Source organism: Macaca thibetana, chromosome 1 (assembly GCF_024542745.1).
Source record: "Macaca thibetana thibetana isolate TM-01 chromosome 1, ASM2454274v1, whole genome shotgun sequence".
Classification (NCBI taxonomy): Eukaryota; Metazoa; Chordata; class Mammalia; order Primates; family Cercopithecidae; genus Macaca; species Macaca thibetana.
Window position 1 is genome coordinate 42537742 of NC_065578.1, and position 17724 is coordinate 42555465.

The 17724-nt window shown below is 45.4% G+C and overlaps 2 protein-coding genes across 12 annotated transcripts in view; one reads left to right on the forward strand and one right to left on the reverse strand.

The window, feature by feature from the left end:
- Positions 1–9036: 9036 nt before the first annotated feature.
- MED8 (mediator complex subunit 8) overlaps positions 9037–17724 on the reverse strand; it is a 230870-nt gene continuing 222182 nt past the window's right edge. Inside the window, exons 2-8 of one of the 5 annotated variants that reach the window (XM_050800154.1) lie at positions 14820–14849; positions 13369–13487; positions 12569–12713; positions 11924–12064; positions 11655–11736; positions 11044–11292; positions 9037–10197 (exon numbers count right to left, since the gene is read on the reverse strand). In XM_050800154.1, coding sequence (XP_050656111.1) covers positions 10133–10197; positions 11044–11292; positions 11655–11736; positions 11924–12064; positions 12569–12713; positions 13369–13487; positions 14820–14825 — 807 coding nt within the window. In that variant the 5' untranslated portion in view covers positions 14826–14849 and the 3' untranslated portion in view covers positions 9037–10132. Of the gene's footprint in view, positions 10198–11043; positions 11293–11654; positions 11737–11923; positions 12065–12568; positions 12714–13368; positions 13961–14309; positions 14913–17724 lie in introns of those variants that run through there. The other 4 variants (XM_050800153.1, XM_050800156.1, XM_050800150.1 and 1 more) reach the window with 4 other exon arrangements.
- Positions 14944–17724, forward strand: part of SZT2 (SZT2 subunit of KICSTOR complex) — a 64814-nt gene continuing 62033 nt past the window's right edge. For 5 of the 7 annotated variants that reach the window (XM_050797203.1, XM_050797212.1, XM_050797220.1 and 2 more), the window contains exon 1: positions 14958–15054. In XM_050797203.1, the coding sequence (XP_050653160.1) occupies positions 15028–15054 (27 nt within the window). In that variant the 5' untranslated portion in view covers positions 14958–15027. Of the gene's footprint in view, positions 15055–17724 lie in introns of all 7 variants that reach the window. The other 2 variants (XM_050797224.1, XM_050797244.1) reach the window with 2 other exon arrangements.

Genomic DNA, 17724 nt, shown 5'->3' on the forward strand with positions numbered 1-17724 from the left:
GCCCCAGATCATGAAATGTTTTGAATTTTAAAAAATGAGTTTACTTTATATTGGGATGTCTCTGAAGATTTCTTTCTTTCTTTTTTTTTTTTTTTTTCTGAGATGGAGTCTCACTCTATCGCCCAGGCTGGAGTGTGGTGGCGCCATCTCGGCTCATTGCAAGCTCCACCTCCCGGGTTCACGCCATTCTCCTGCCTCAACCTCCCGAGTAGCTGGAACTACAGGCGCCCGCCACCACACCTGGCTAATTTTTTGTATTTTCAGTAGAGACGGGATTTCACTGTGTTAGCCAGGATGGTCTCGATCTCCTGACCTCGTGATGTGCCTGCCTCGGCCTCCCAAAGTGCTGGGATTACAGGTGTGAGCCACCGTGCCCAGCCCGTCTCTGAAGATTTTAAGTGGCAGGCTGATATGATCCCCACTGTGCTTTAAAAAGACAAATTTGGGGATGGGCACAGTGGTTCACACCTATAATCCTAGCACTTTGGGAGGCCAAGGTGGGTGGATCACTTGAGGTCAGGAGTTCGAGACAGCCTGGACCAACATGGTGAAACCCCATCTCTACTAAAAATACAAAATTAGGTGGGCGTGGTGGCATGTGCCTGTAGTCCCAGCTGCTTGGAAAGCTGAGGCAGGAGAATCGCTTGAACCTGGGAGGTGGCAGTTGCAGTGAGCCAAGATCGCACCACTGCACTCCAGCCTGGGTGACAGAGCAAGACTGTCTCAGAAAGAAAGAAAAAAAAGACAAACTTGGCAAGAGTAAGATATATTATCAAGAGGAAAGCAGAAGAAGGCAGGGATACCAGCTGGGAGCCAGCTCAGAGGTCTGGGTGTGACATAACAAAGGCCTGACCTAGAAGAATGGCAGTGAGAAGGAAGAAAAGGGGATACAGCAGAAAGAAGACCCAGAACTAACAGCAGATGTCCAGCTGGATAACTCAGGTGGGGCAGGATGGAGAAAATGAATGCAGTTTAGGACATCCTGAGTTTGAGGTGAGATGGCCCATTCAACAAGCAATCTAAAACATAATACTGTGCATTCAGGAGAAAGGACGGAACTTGAGAAAAAAAATCTGAGGATTCTCTATATAGAGGTGAAACCACACAAAGTGGACTGGAGTGTGGTAGCTCTAGTTTTGGCTGTATTCAGAAACTTTCCCATCCCCTGCTTTCATTTCCTTTGAGAAATTCCCTACCCCATTGGCTCATTAATGCTGGTATTCTTCCCTACTTCCTCCCAGGCCAAGCTCCTAACGGCACATAATCCAAGTGAAACCAGAGCTCTCCCATGAGATGAGTTCTAATAATGTAGAGTGGAGAAACACAGAGACAGAGAGTCCAGACAACATATGAGCCTCTGAGCCCACCTAGAGCCATCCACATAACCCAAATACAGCTGATTCTTTTTTTTTTGTTTTTTTATTAAGCCAGTTTAATTGTAATTTTTATTAGGCTAGTTTAATTATAATGTCTTGCAATCAAAACAGTCCACTAGACCATCACATAAAAATGAGATTGCTCAGGAGAAAGTAGAAGAGACTAACAGTTACCACTTGAGTGTTGACTATTTGCCTGAAGGGCCTTTTTAAGAAGCTTGGACTTTATCTGGTAGAAAATTAAGAGCTACTAACTTTAAATACGTTTTGTTGAAGGTGCTCTTTGAAGTTGGTACTATAATCCCATCCTATAGAGCTGGAAACTGAGGTTCTTGGAAGTGAAGTAACTTTCTAAGGCCACACAGTGGATAAGTGTCCAAAGCAGGATATGAACTTGAAAATAAATAAACTGCAATAGAACTATGGGTGCGAGAATGGAAGTGTGTACGGGGCACAGGAGAGGTACAGTTTAAGAATGGTCAAGTGTACAGGAGAGGAAGTAGGAAAGACTTTACAGGAGTAGGTGACATTTGAACTAGAAGGATGAATTATTTATCAGGTGAATAAGGGGGTTGGAGCAGGAAAAAGAGAGGGCGTTCTGCGTAGGGCAGAGCATGTGTAAGCCCCGGAGGTATAAGGCAACACCTGACTCCCAGCTATGTCCTTATGGCTACAGCTGAGAGCACTTATGGCAAAGTGGCAAGAATCGTGGAGTATGCCATGACAAAACAAAGTCTGAAGGACTGGTGGTCAATGTGGTGGGAAGAGAGGCAAGCATGGCACCAAACAGCTCTGGTTTTGATCTCCAGTGAATTATACACAGCCACCCACAAAGAACTGAGCCCGACCCAGCAAGCACAGACAAGCGAGGCAAGAATTCATCACAACTGCACAGAGAAAGCTATGAGTGGTGAAGGGCCCCCTTTAGGGACAGACTGTAGAAAGACTATGGAACTGAGTGGTTAGCTAGTTTAGACAGGGAAGAGATACAGTTCAGAAGGCATGAAAAACAATATTTCAGGTGAGAGGTCTTGTCATTTGGCCTTAAGTCAAAAGGATACAATTTCTTAATGAAAGAATGTAGGCAACAACTAGGTGGGAGAAATAAAATTCACAAAACTAGATTTGAAATTGACTTATGTCAGGTAATCCAATGTAAAACTGCTCCAGTGCCTACTCTGCACGTTACTAGGGAGATACCATGGGGGATGAAGTATGCACAAAAAGCGTCTCCTGAGGCTAAGTGCCTGAGACATGAGCACAGGGGAGCTGCAGAGGGAAGGAGAGGTTATGACCTCTTAGAGGAATTGGTCAATCATTTATTCAAGCAACAATCACTGACAGCAGAGATTTCCAGATGTTACCCTATGGATATATAATATGTATTGAGCTTCTACTGTTGTCAGCATTATCCTAAGCACTTCATATGTATTAATCCATTTAAACTTCGCAGCAACCCTATGAAATAGCCATTGTTATCAACCCCAGGAATAAGGAAACAAAGGCATAGAGAAGTGAACTAACTTGCTCAAGGCCACACAGCTGGTAAGTCGCACAGCTAGGATTTGAACTGGGGCAGTCTGGCACAAGAACCTGCTTTTTAAACCAAAATGTTATTTTATACTACTTCTCCAAAGACAAACAAATCATGATAGTAATAATAATAGTAGCACTACCATTAATGGTGTTTATGATGGGCTAGATGCTGTAGTATGCCAGGCACACACATTATCTTGTCTAAGATCACTCAGCTCTCAGGTGGAAGAGCTGGGATTCAAACTTCAGGATGCTTGAACCTGGGAGACAATAAAGTGCACCAGGAGCTAGAATAAGTTTGTACAAGGTACAAATGTGGAGCATAAAAGAGGACGTAATTAATCTTACCTTGGGAATAGTGTTGAGTTGTGGGTTACTAAAAAACTTCACATAGGGGTGACTTTTTTTTTTTTTTTTTTTTTTTTTTTTTGGAGACAGGTCTGGCTCTGTTGCCCAGGCTGGAGTGCAGTGGCACAATCACAGCTCACTGCAGCCTTGACCTCCCAGGCCCAAGCAATCCTCTCATCTCAGCCTCCCAAGTGGCTGGGACCACAGGTGTATGCCACCACACCTGGCTAATTTTTTAGTAGAGACAGGGTCTTCCTGTGCTGTCCAGGCTGGTCTTGAACTCTTGGGCTCACACAGTCCTCATGCCTCAGCTCCCAAAGTGCTGGGATGACAGGCGTAAGCCACTGCACCAGCGAGAGTGGGGTGACTTGTGAGCTGAATTTTGAAAGACTGGGTATTTGTCAGACAGAATGATAGGGCAAAGTGTTCCATGCAGAGGGAACGGTGGGAATAAAGGAATGGAGGTTTGAAAGAGCTGTCACATTCAGGAAACTGCAAGCAATGTGGACGGCCTGGGAATTGAGTGGGTGGCATGACACTAAGAAGAAGGAGGCAGGGGGCTGCATCACACAGAATCTTACTTGCCTTTCCAGAAAATCTGAGCTATTTTTTAAGCTTTTCCAATGAGGTAAATGTAATGGCCAACACGAGTAAGTAAATATCCCTAGGGAATCTGGTGGCTTAGTCTGAAGCTGTTCAGACTAGTAGGAATTCTTTGAAGACTATTTATCTTAATAATGCATGCATGCTGGCTGGGCATGGTGGCTCACGCCTATAATCCCAGCACTTTGGGAGGCTGAGGCAGGAGGATCACTTGAGCTCAGGAGTTTGAGACCAGCTTGGGCAACGTGGTGAAACCCCATCTCTACCAAAAATTAAAAAATTAGCCAGGTATGGTGGCATGCACCTGTAGTCACAGCTACTTGGGAGGCTGAGGTGGGAGGATCACTTGAGCCAGGAGGTGGAGGTTGCAGTGAGCCAAGATCACACCACTGCACTCTAACCTGTATGACACAGTGAGACAGAGTCTCAAAATAAAATAATAATAATAATGCATGCTAAATGTGTGGTCTCTGTTTTAAATTACTCTTAAGTAAAATGAACATTCCAGGATAATTTTACCTTGTGATTTTCAGTATGCCTGGCACACCCACCCCTACCAACCCACCCACCAGGTATGGTGGGTCCATATACCCCCACCTCTACCAAAAATACAAAAATTAGCCAGGTATAGTGGCACGTGCCTGCAGTCCCAGTACTTGGGAGGCTGAAGTGGGAGGATCACTTGAGCCTGGGAGGTGAAGGTTGCGGTGAGCCAAGATCACACCACTGCACTCTAGCCTGGGTGACAGTGAGACAGACCGTGTCTCAAAATAATAAAATAATAATAATACATGCTAAATGTGTATTGTTTTAAATTACCCTTAAAATGAACATTCCAGGATGATTTTATCTTGTGATTTTCAGTATGCCTGGCACACATGGGGAGTAAACTATCAAAAAGCTTTCAATCAAAGGAATAATGTGATCAGATCTGCAGTTCAGAAAGACCTATCTGGCAGCCTTTTGGAAGACAAGTTAAAGTGGGCAGGACTGAAGATAAAGGATTTTAATCAGGGGAGTAATTAGATCAGATCTGCAGTTTAGAAAGACCTAACAGCCTTTTGGAAGATGAGTTAGAGTGGGCACGGCTGGAGATATGGAGTCTGAACAATACTTTTAGTAAGAAAGGCCCAGAGCCTAAACTGTAGGACAGGGTGGAGACAGAATTGGTAGGATTTAGTATCTGATTAGGTATGAGGGGGTTGGGGACCCAGAGGGAGAATAGTTTAGAATGGTTTCCATATTCCTGGCTTAGAAGAAAAACAGGTATGTAGGCTAGAATAACTGGATTTGGACATTCAACCAGCTGTGGATCATATAGGTAGAGATATCCACTAGGAATCTGCAGCTCAGCAAAGAGGTCTGAGCTGAAAATAAAACTCACTTAAGTTATGCACATAAAAGTGGTGGTCACAGAGAAAGCAGGCAGAATAAGAAGAAAAGGGGGTTAAGGACAAGTGCTAAAGACTAACATTTAAGAAGCAGGCAGAAGTATAAAACTCCAAAAGCTGCAGAGAAGGAATGGCTAGAGAGGGGGATGAACAAGGAGAGCGTGTGCCATAGAAACCATGGGGGAGAAAGAGACTAAAGGAAATGGTCAGCATTAATGCTGCAGATACATTACTATGAGGATTGAAAAAACTCTGGGTTTAGTCATTAGGTCAACAGTGATCTCTGAGTTTCTGAGGAATGGTGGAAGTAGAAGCCCAAACACAGGGGTTAAAAAGTGAATGGGAGGTAAAAGAAACAGTGATTCTAAGCACTGTGTTTCAAGAGCATGGCTGTGAGTGAGTCAGTGAGAGGGGATGTAGGGTCAAGAAGGATCTTTTAAAATGGACGAGACACTAAAATGGCACTATCTAGGGCCATGAAATGTAGCCCAGAGAAATTGGCAAAAAGAACAAAGGATAGACTGGGTGTGGTGGCTCACGCCTACAATCCCAGCACTTTGGGAGGCTGAGGTGGGAGGATCGCTTGAGCTCAGGAGTTTGAGACCAGCCTGGGCAACACTAGAGACCCTGTCTCCATTACAAATAATAATTTAAAAAATTAGGTGGGCATGGAGGCACAGGCCTGTGGTCCCAGCTACTTGGGAGGCTGAGAGGTGGAAGGATCACTTGAGCCTGGAGGATCACCTGAGTTGCAGGATCACAGTGAGAGGTGGTCGTGCCACTGCACTCAAGCCTGGATGACAGAGTGAGACCTTGCCTCAAAAAAAAAAAAAAAAAAAAAAAAAAAAAAAGAACAAAGGATGTCTACATGGGGAATGTGGGCAAGAAAAGATGAAGCATCAAAATGACCACAAACAAGGGAAATTAGGGTTAGAATTAGGGAAGACATTGGAATGGTAGAGAAAACACAGGAAGACGAGCATCCCAAGGCACTTTATATTTGACTCACTAGGAAAGGTTATCTTCATGTGGAAAAAGTATAATTTATTGCCTCTACTGGAGGAGTGTCTTGGGTACATATATCTTGCCTGGGGAGAGAGCGATGTCTGAGAGTGGGAGGGTGACTTCTAACACACAAGGTATGTCAGAACTTGTAACTTGTGATAACTTTGTGGTAACTTACCATCTCTTTGATGAATCTTCACTTAGAGAAAGATGTTTAGAAAGCAGTTTCAATGTTGTGGTCTGAAGGATGTTGGTATGTTAAGGTGTAGGTGACAGCGAGGGAACATCAGGAACAGTTTATAGGAGTTTGAGGGACTTGGGGGCTCATCTAGGAAAATTTGGCTTATTTATGTAACAGTTATGCATCAAGGAAAACAAAAAACAAAACAAAACACCTGGGGATAAATGGGTTTGAAAATCACTGCCACAGACTTTAGACCTAAAAAGGATCACTGGGACCACCAAGTGAGAAAACTGAGGCTCAGGGAAGTGAGGTGCCTTGTCCATGATGTACTTAGGGAAGCTGCCGTGTCCAAATGGCACGTGACTCATTGAGAGACCACAACAGGAATCCAAGAGCTGCCTCAGTGACACATGGAGCTCAAAAACAAGAGATGGTAGTTAAAGGGAAGAAAGGAACTTTGTCTTGTGGGACAAAACACATGCTGAAGTGATGGGGCACCACGGTCTCGTCAGATGGGTTGGAGTTTGCCTTCTGTTCCAATTAGAAAGCCCCATCTACACAGTGGCAAGCCCTTTCCAAGGGTTAGTCCCCGTGTGTTCAAGGTTCCAGGCAAGAGTCACATCGAGCCTCCATAAGTAGGCACTGTGAACCCTCAAGACTGAGCAGAAAAAGACCACAGTCCCTGTTCCTACTTCTGGCCCAATGCTACACTTCAGTAGGCTATTCCCTAATTCTGGAGCAGATAGGAAAAGCAGATGGAAGAGAATGTGCACCCCTTCGTAGTTCATCTGGACTGTAATCAGGAGCTGACCCAGGGTGGGCGTTTGGAAGGACTCAGCCTCCGTCCTGCCTGGTGCTGGGATCAGCTTACACAGCTCCTGTGTCCACAGGGCACAGAGAATACATTGTCCATAAGGAGGATTATTCTGTACAAGAAGCTCAGACAAAGGGAGAGGTTGTTTCCAGCTGCCTGGGGGAGGTGAGAAGGGGGTGGGAAAAGGGACCAGCCTCGCACTGGGGCATTCCTGCAGAGTTCAGCTTCTTTTCTGCAGCAGCACAAGAGGAGGTGGGCAATTACACCCCCTCCAGCTCAATCCTAATGCTGGGACCCACTATGGAGTTGTAAGGAGCACTTGGCTACAACCTATCTATCTTGGCTGTTTCCCAAAAAACAACAGGGTTGAATGAGGTGGACCAGCTAAGTAGGGCAGCAATAAACACCAGAAGGGGAACAGAATGGGGTGACTGGCACAATGAGCAAAAGAGAGGTTCGGCAATGACTGAATCCCAGGCTCAGGGCAGGACTGGAGAGAGGTCCTAGGCAATGGGCCTTATGCTGACATTGATTGGATAAGCTTCCGCCTTCAGCAGGATGAACTCTGTCCTGTAGTAAGCTCTTGACGTTTCACAGCTGCTGCTTCTTTCTCCATCCTAGACACAAACCTAGGAGACAATGGCCTAATCTCTTTCTCCAGGGGACCCAAGAATAGGAGAAAGCACGATCTCCAAGCAAAACAGGGCAGTCAAAAACAGAGGCATGTTACCAGAGTAGGCCAATAGTCACCTTTTGCAAATCCTAAATCTGAGGCAGTAAATAGGTCATGTCCCCTTCTTCAAAGGAAATTCTGTATGTATTCCCTCCTGAGGGAATGAGTATGTTAGGGGTGGGAGATACATACTCTCTAGAGGCATTTACTAGACTGTATGGACCCCAAAGTGGGAGACACTCGTGAGATATGTGTACCCCAAATGATTGTTTTGAGGATGGGGGATAAAAATGAGAGCATGCACTCCTACAGTGCTGAATGTAGAGGAGTCCCTCTAGAGGAAGGAGTGTTTGCTTAGGGGAACAAGATGTAGGTGACATCCTGCATACGTTCCTGTCGGGGCAAGAGGACATTTCCATTCTTGGATGACAAGGAATCCATTTTAATAGTATGGCGGGGATGAAGTCAGTATTTGCCTGGGACACAAAAAAATCCTGCGGTTGGTGCTGTTCAGTAGGAGGAAACCTTTTGGTGGAGTAAAGGGCAACAGTCACCAATAGACGCTCCAGGGGTTTCAGAGAAGCACAGCTCAAACTCTACCCAATATGCCAGTTAGCTTTGACATTTCCAGTGGGAAGGGAAGAGGTGAGAAGATAGAGAACACCTCAGCAGGCTGATGAGTTGGAAGAGTTTAAGTAGGGGAAAGGTCTGTCTTTGCCTCAGAGCTGGTGACCAGACTCCCCTACTGCTATGTATTGTGGTCAGTGAGCTTTGTGGATACCATTCCTCGTCTTGATGGAATGGTAACAGATGTGACATCTGGGACCACTTTTCCAGTCCTTTGCTGCCACAGCCTGGCAGAACTTTGTTTGGCACTGAACAAATGCCAAAGCACCAGTGTGTGATAGAAGAGAACAGAAAAAAAGCAGCTGGAAGGTATGAGCAGGAGGGAAGTCGCAGGATTTTTAGATCAAAGCTAATTAAAGATATGAAAACTTTTTTATGGAGAGCAAATTAGAACTGCCTTGCAGCACTCTTGAAATTGCCTCTGATCCCTATGTAGTGCTCTCATAAATTACTGTCAGACAACCCTGAGCCAGTGAACATCAATTTAAATAACTTTATTCAGAGGAATCCTTTGGTCCACTTCTGCTGACTCAACCCCTGCCCATGCCGACAAACAAGTACTAAGAAAGGCAGATTAGCCTGAATGTCTAAATTCACTTTGTTCAACTTTATAAAAGCAGTGGGGGTTGCCCCCTCCCACCATCAATCTGGTTCACCATTTGGGCCACAGGCTTAGGGAAATGAAGGAAAGCCATCCTGGCCAGTCGAGAAACTGGGCACCATTATGAGGTCAACTAAACCCTGATGGCAGTGTGAAGTGCAATTCTCTTCTCCCTCCAAAATAAGAAACACGAGTCCAGGGGAAGGGGCTTTTTCATGTGCTAAGAAAAAACCCTTTCCCACATAGTCCTGCCTGGCAGAGCCACTTCCTGAGAAAGCCTCGTGTGATAAGGGTGGGGTAAAGAATAGGGGACTTTATGACTATTTGCCAGGTAAGAGCCAAGTTGGCTTTTCAGAGCATAGAAAGGACAGCAGGCCCAAGCTTCACCAGAGCTGTAGGCGGGCATTTTTTTTTTCTTCCTGACCCAGAAGCTTCTTCACCTTGCACCTTAGAGGGACAGCCAGAATGAAAACCGGGCAGGAGGGCCTGCAAAGACAGTGTGCCTCTAAGAACACAGAGGTTGCTACAGTTTTTGGCAGCATGAAATAAGCAAAGCCTTATTTGATCTTGTGTCCATCAGCTCACCATTGACATGAGGCAGTATCAGATCAGGGTAAGTTCTGGATCAAGGACTGTGGAGGGTGGTGGGGAGAAGGATCTGTAGAAACTATCATTTATTGAATACCCATTATTTCATATACTGTGCTAAGTGCTTTACATTCGTTTCCTCATTTTAATCCTCACAACAACTCTATAAGGTAGGTATTATCACCATTTACAAATGAGAAACAGGCTCAGAAAATTAGGTCACTTGTCCAAGGTCACACAGCTAGTCAGTGGTGGAAGTGGGATTTGTCTGTTGCTGAAAGCCCATGTTCTTTTTATTGTACCCATCTAGGTGAGCCTTGAGCAAAAGATAATTTCACTGCCCAACTCTGCAAAGAGCACCAGGGAGTCGAGGTTGCCAGCCACACTCACCGCTGGTAGGGATGCATTGAAGCCGACTTGATGTTGGTTTTTATTCCACTTGGCATTTTCCCTGAAAGGAACATGAAGAAAGACATCTCAAGCAAGGTGAGACTTTCACGACAAATCAGAAATGTGGTATCTCAGGTTCCCTCTGTCACCTCCTTTATCATCTCAGAACCTCTGTAGCATCTGACCTTGTTTGACAAAGGTCAGAAGTATGGTTCTTCACCCAGCTCTCTCCCTGAAGGTGTCCAGGAGGAAAGAAGTGATATGGGAGAATAGTCTGTTCATCCACTCCTAGAAAAGATAGCTAAACCTGTGTGACCCCCATTTAATATCACAGGTAAAAAGAGTACTTTCTCTCATTGTTTTTTTTTTTTAATATCATAAGAACTGCAGAATCTTTGTTTTAATTGTCCCTTCTCCTAGACAGCTTGGAGGAAATAACTCTTCTAGCTGCCTCCATCTAGACTATTCTAAAAATGAGTAGGAGAGAAAGCAGGAAGCCAAGAGCAAGAGAGGCATGATACAGAGAAAAGAATACATGTAGGACTGGAAAACTGGCCTGCGTGTCAATTCCTAATGCACCTACCAAACGGTCTTAAGATCTGACCGCTGATTTCTCTACCTAAGAAAAGACACTGACAACATATCTAATACCAGAATAAATGGGACCGAAGGATAGTTGACACAGAGATGTGAGATGGAGATGGGAAATGAGAGCAGTTTCTGTTACTCCTATGCAGAGTCTCAAATGAGATTTTTTTACTTCTGAAAATTATTTCCTGGGTCACAGTGCAAAGGAGAAATGGAGAAAATCTCTAGGTCTAGAGATGCTGGAGGCCCAGATAATCTAGCTTATTCCCTCCAACTCCCCTGCTCAAAGTCAACTTCCTTTCAACCCCTGCCACCTTACCTGGTTGACCTGCTTGAGCCATTTGTACCCCACTGAGCATTGGCTGCTGCTGGCTTGGAGCTCCTGCCATCTGCACCTGCTGTAATCCTGAGGTTCCTGCAAGGATCGTCCCAGCTCCTGGCTGGCCTGGCTGGCCAGGACCACTGCTGCCTGAAGGTCTCCAGTTAGACAGTCCTTTCCCAAAGGCAACAGCTGCCACCAAGGCATTAGTGTCTGTAGGGTTAAAGGTCTGCTTGTTTGGCCGGAGACCTGAAGAAAAAGTAAGTGGGGATCCTGAAGTATGTTTCTGATGCAGGACTGAACGTGGCAGCTGGAAGACCAGTATGAGTGCCAGGGTTTAGAGTTCTGAATTCAGCAGCATCTAGACTCCCTCACAGCCCATAAAAAGAGCCAGAGGACCCCCAAGCCTATCTCAGAATTCTCTCTTCTTACTTTGCCCATTTCCTCCACTGCTTCAGGGTTGGCCTTAAATACAAAAGGCTAACAGAATGGATGCAAACCCTAAAGCAGTTCACTCTTGTGTCCTAACTTCACTACTCTCGAAACAACCATTCCCATTCCAGTGATCTTATATACTTCTCCTTCTCTGTTTTGCCACCAGTCCACCATACCTCCACTCTCTGATTCTCGCTCCTCTTTGCTGATTTTCTCCAGAAGGTTTGAACACATTTTATTCAAGCTCTGGATCTGCTTCTGTAACACACAAATTTGTGCAGAGATTAGGGTAACTAGGAAACGATATGGACAAATTTATTCCTTGGGTTCTGCCAGAAGCAGCTTAGGTGCAACCAACTATGCATCCCTACTAGACAGGAATGGTAATGCCTAGCTTCTCATGATGGGATGGGGATGGGGCAGCAAGGCAGTGACTCAGTCCAACCTGGGCTGCATCTGCACCAATGCGGGCAGCATCTGTCGTCAGTTGCTTCTCCTGTTCTTCCACCTCAGGGTCAGGCTTGGTTCTCAGATGGTCAGGGACTACCTCATGGCTGAAAACGGGCACCCGTCCTTCAGTCTGCCGCTGCAACACACAGATTTTATTGATCCTACTATGCACTCCAAGAAGATTCTATCTGGCCTGATATACAGTCCCATCCACAGGCAAACAGTGCATTTTCAAGGAAAATACAACCTAAGACATAATATCTAGTTTCCTAGGACACAATCTCCTTTACTCCAGCCTTCATTTTTTGTGTCTTCTCACATCCCTATCTCTACCAGACCTAGAGGCAAATTAAACTATCACTGTCTGCCACGTTTCAAAGACTGAAACAGACAAAGTCACCAAAGGGCAGACTTTGTGGCTTGAGACAGATGTTGGAGAAGGAAGGTACCAGCCTTGGTGACATACCCCTCAGGTTATTACAACACTATTTGGGAGTGGCTCTCCCACCTTCAGAAGAACAAAAAGCAAGGCCTCTAAAATTATTTCTAAGTTCTCAGCTAAGAACTTAATTTCCCTAAATAGTAAAGAAGCCTAAAAAACTCCTTAATTTCCCAAGTTGTATTCTTTTTCTGCTCTTACCATGAGATCTTCATCTCGGTCTGGAGACAACACCAGAGGGATGATGACCTGGTTACGGAACAGCGGTGTTTTTTCATGCTTCAAGACCTTGTTCAGAGTGTTCAACTGTCCAGAAAGCAAGGCAAAGCTGTCCAGGACAGATGGCCTGTTGGCAGTAAGAAGGTGTCAGAATGTTCCACCCCTTCCTTGGGTGGTTCTTAGTAAAATAGTCCTAGTTCCTTCAGGCTAGGAACACTCGGATTTATCCCCAAAAGTCTCATAGCCCTATGACTAGCCTAAGTGGGAAGAAACTAACAAGGATGACAGGGTTATGAAAGAGGGACATAGTTTCAGTTTATGAAACAGATGTAGAAAAAACCCAGTTCATTGTTTGAATGAGGTGAGGAACAGTGGCAAAATAGGACTATACTGTTATAACTAAAACTTCAGAAACCCGGTAAAATCCTTCTTTCCAGCCTGGAAATAGGATCCACACTTCAGAGTAGGTTGCATCTAAAGGACTCAGCCATATTTGTGGCAAGAGATCCAGCACAAATAGAGCTGTAATAGGAGGACCTCCTCACCAGAGAAGTCAAAGGGTAAGAATTGAAAGCTATAACGAACTTGGGTTAGGAAACCGAGCATTTCTCTACTTCCTTGCCATGGAAGCCACTTGCTAAATGTTACGAAACCCAGCTCTTTCCAAATCAAAAGATGTTTGTAAACTGATAAATGGTTACATCATTAGAAGTGTCCTATTCATCAGAAGGCTAGGCCCCCCCACCCATAAGCCCTCCCTAGCTTGCCCTGGCAACCCTTACCAGGTCAGCCGGCCATACTCGTTCTCCAACTTGCAAATGAAACTTCCCAGTGAGTTCTTCAGATCAGCCACTTGACTCAGCAGTGCATCTAATGATGCCTCAAGCTGCTTCTCCTCTCTCTGCACCAATAGGAACAGGTTGGTTACCCAGATAAACGAGTATGACACATAGAAAGGAGGGCTGAAAAGCCAAGGAGATGGTGTGCAAACACCAGTCAGGTAACAGGATCTCATTGGCATAGGGTAACCAGGTTGTTTCCTATCTGTGGTATTTGGGTTATAGACAGCATCAACCCTGAGACCTTTCAACCGTTTGCCTGACCCAAGTACTTCCACCAACTGATTCCTTTTTCCCATCCGCTCCTAATCTATGCCTGGTTTTCCTCTGTATTAGGTACACCCTACACTCCCTCATTGAGACATTTTCGACAAACCTAATGCCAGATCATTATCTCATGCGCACCTCTGTAGCACATGCACTCCAGCTTCCTCCATCCTAGCATTTGTGAGCCTGGCTCTCTTGTCAGTCTCTGGGAAATCTGCCTACTCATGAAGACTTCTCTGAATACCAGCCCTGCTCTCCTCTTTCCCTCCCCCCACCAACCACTCCAGCTTTCCATCTGCTCTCATCATTTCATGTTTCAACCTTCTCCTCGCTGAATTAATATGCAACCATCTATCTCTGTGTCAATATTCCCGTGCCTCTTTCACAAGCTCGGTCAACCCAATAACATTTCTTGAGACTACCAGCTGCAGGAAACTAAGTGACAAATGAAAACCAAAACCGCACATGCTTCTAAGCACTGAACAAACAAATTAAAATGCCGGGGGTCTGCAAAGCATTTCCTTCCCATCGGTGGTATCCTGTTTTATTCCATTTCTTCACCCTTAACAACTATAGGGCACAGGCTGGGAAGAGTGATGCAAAACTGTCTTGCAAACCTGCTAAGGTGCCTGACAGGAACTTGATCCTGGGTTCCACCATGGCCTCACATTACAAGCTGCTTAGCTTTCGGACACCGCGGCCCACAATTCCCTCACTGCTTGGGCTTCTTTCCAATTAGATCCCCTGCTATATCGGCACCCAACAGCCTCCATCCAGCAGCTTAGGACAGGGCCTGAGCCAACCCACCACCTCCTGAGCCGTCTTCCTTGGACTGCATCTCGGCCTCCCCGTATTACAACCTAATCCTTTCCCACGCCAAGCAAGTCAGTGCTGCCTCCTCCCTCCGGATTTAGCCCGACCGCCTTCTGTCAGGCGAGCTCCACCCCCACCTCTCATCTGCGCCGCTCCCTCTCCAATTAACCTCGCCCCCCAACCCACGTTCCCTTATCAGCCGTGGGTTCTGCCCTCTCTTCTCAGTCCCAACTCTTCATTCTCCTTAGCCAGCCCACTCTGGCTCCCTGTAGCCGAAGCTGGCCAGCCGCTAGCACTCCCAACGCGGCTCTCACCTGCATTGCGGCGGCCGAGGCGACTGCAACGATTTGCACTTCCGGTTTTCCTGTCAGCAAACGCCTCTGAGAAGGCTTCGTCCACCAATCAGAAAACTGGAACTCGGCCCTCCCACCCACTTCCGGTTCCTTCCGGGTGCCGAGGTAGCCAGGTCAGGGGTCAAGAGTGGAACACACAGGCCCAGGCCGGCGCGGGAGGGCTTGTGTGATGGCCTCGGAGCGCCCCGAGCCGGAGGTGAGGGGCGGGCGGACGCAGCACTGGGCCCTGAGATCCGAGGGGGAGGGTCCGGCGGGCAGGCGTGGCGTTGGCCTCCTCTGGGTCTGGGGGTGGCCGGGCTGCGTAGCCTCGGCAGGGACCAGCCCAGCCCGGAAGGCCCGACTATGGTACCCCTGCGGACTATGGGACGCGGTCTGCAGTTTCCTCGGGGAGCTAAAGGAGTAACTCTTTTTGCTTTGTTTTGTTTACTGACGTGTCATCCGCGTCGTCAACTCTTTGACCTAATGATAGTGGTATTAACAAAATTTGTATTTTGACTTTCTGTTGCAGTTTCAATGGGCAACACGGCAGTAGATTTAGTTTGCCGGTTTTTGTATTTCTTTAGGCATTGGAATGCTGTAAACAGCATGAATTCATTTAGTTCTAGGGCCCATGCTTTTAGAAAAGCAGCTTTAATTTCATGAAAAAAACATTTGAGTCGGACTGAGACCTCGCTCCAATATTGGCGCTGTCATGTAGCTAATCTGTGGAAGCTCAGGCGAGTCTTCCCCGATCCTGTTTCCTTCTTTATAAAATATGTGTCTTACAGTGTGTTGTAAGGATCACATGTAATAAACCAGAAAGGGGATATGAGATATTCATTAGATGCTAAGGAACATGCAAGGAACCTTATATACATTGTGTCATTCAGACTTCTGCAAGGAAGATGGCGTTCTCACAGAGGAGAAAACTGAAAAATGAGAAAGATTTAGTACCTTACTCAAATGCCACTCATCCAGGAAGTAGCAATTTGGAGTTAGAAGATCTGAGCTTAAAATCTCAGATTTGGATAAAACACCACCACTAGGAAAGGTGCCAGTATATTAGTAGGTGGAAAGGGTGAGAGATGTGTATAATGATACAAATAGTATTCATTACTGCATACATACTGCATGCTTGGCACCATTCTAAGCCCTTTACCAGTATCAGTTTATTCTGTCAGCCCTATGAAGTGGACACTGTTATCTCCTTTTTTTTGGTTTAGGAACTGAGGCACAGAGATATTAAGAGTAACAAAGTAGGCTGGGCGCAGTGGCTCACACCTGTAATCCCAACACTTTGGGAGGCCAAGGGGCAGATCACCTAAGGTCAGGAGTTCGAGACCAGCCTGACCAATATGGAGACAGCCTGTCTATACCAAAAATACAAAATTAGCTGGGCATGGTGGCGCAGGCCTGTAATCCCAGCTACTCAAGAGGCTGAGGCAGAAGAATCGCTTGAACCGGGGAGGTAGAGGTTGCGATGAGCTGAGATCAGGCCATTGTACTCCAGCCTGGGCAACAAGAGTGAAACTCTGTCTCAAAAAAAAAAAAAAAAAAAAAAAGTAACAAAGTTACACAGCTGTTAAATATTATAATCAGGACTCCAAAACAGATGGCCAGGCTCCAGTCCTTGTGTTCTTAACCATATTGTTCATAGTGTAAATAATAAAGTAGCCACAGAATGGTAAATCTCCTGTTCACTGGGATTTGGTGTGATAAGACCCAATATTGAATATGGTGATGGGAAACCATGCCTTTTTTAAAATAGTCATGTTCACAGAGGTGGTAAAATAGCCCATGCATCAGAAATATCAGTCAAGATCAATCAGAAATATTAATACAAGAAAAACTATGAAACAGTTTAGAGGATGTTTCATTAGAAAGTGAAAGGACGTGGAGGGATGTTGTGGGGAAATACAACCTACCTTTTAGGCAGATAGTCTAGAACGACACCGTCCTGTAGAAATCTGAAGCAAGCCATGTGTGTAATATTAGGTTTTCTGATAGCCACATAAAAAAATAAATGAAACAAATTTTAAAGATATATTTAACCCAAACTCCCAACATTTTCAAAATGTAATAAAATACAAAATATTGTGAGATATTTAACATTTTTTTGGTACCAAGTCTTTAAAATCTAGTGTTGTATTTTACACTTATAGCACATCCATTTTGGTCTAGCAACATTGTAGGTGCTCAGTAGCCCCATATGGTAGTCTTTACCATATAGAGCAGTACAGATTTAAAGTAATTTCAAGTCAAGACACACAATCCTGGGAGTCTCAGCCAAAAGGTAAGCTTTTTTTTTTTTTTTTTTTTTGAGATGAAGTCTTGCTCTGCTGCCCAAGCTGTAGTGCAGTGGCGCCATCTTGGCTCACTGCAAGCTCCGCCTCCCGGGTTCACATCATTCTCCTGCCTAAGCATCCCGAGTAGCTGGGACTACAGGCGCCCACCACCATGCCCGGCTAATTTTTTGTATTTTTGGTAGAGACGGGGTTTCACCGTGTTAGCCAGGATGGTCTCGATCTCCTGACCTCGTCATCCTCCCACCTTGGCCTCCCAAAGTGCTCGATTACAGGCGGGGTGGGCCCGGCCTAAGTTGAGCATTTTTTAAGTTCCTGATTTGCATTTCTGAAAATTTTATCACATGGTAAAGAGACTGAAGAGTTCTGCCCTATGATAAAGTGATTGACTTTTAGAGGCTGTTAGGATCCCAAGAGAGAAAGATTAGGTATAGTCAGATTTAGGAAATCATTCATTCATCATGCACTTGAAATATTTTACAAGTGCTGGTATGAGTCAGAATTGTGCTAAGTATCAGGGTGGATACACAGCAGTGTAAGACAGACATGGTCCCTATCTTTATGGAGAAAACAGGATTGAATTA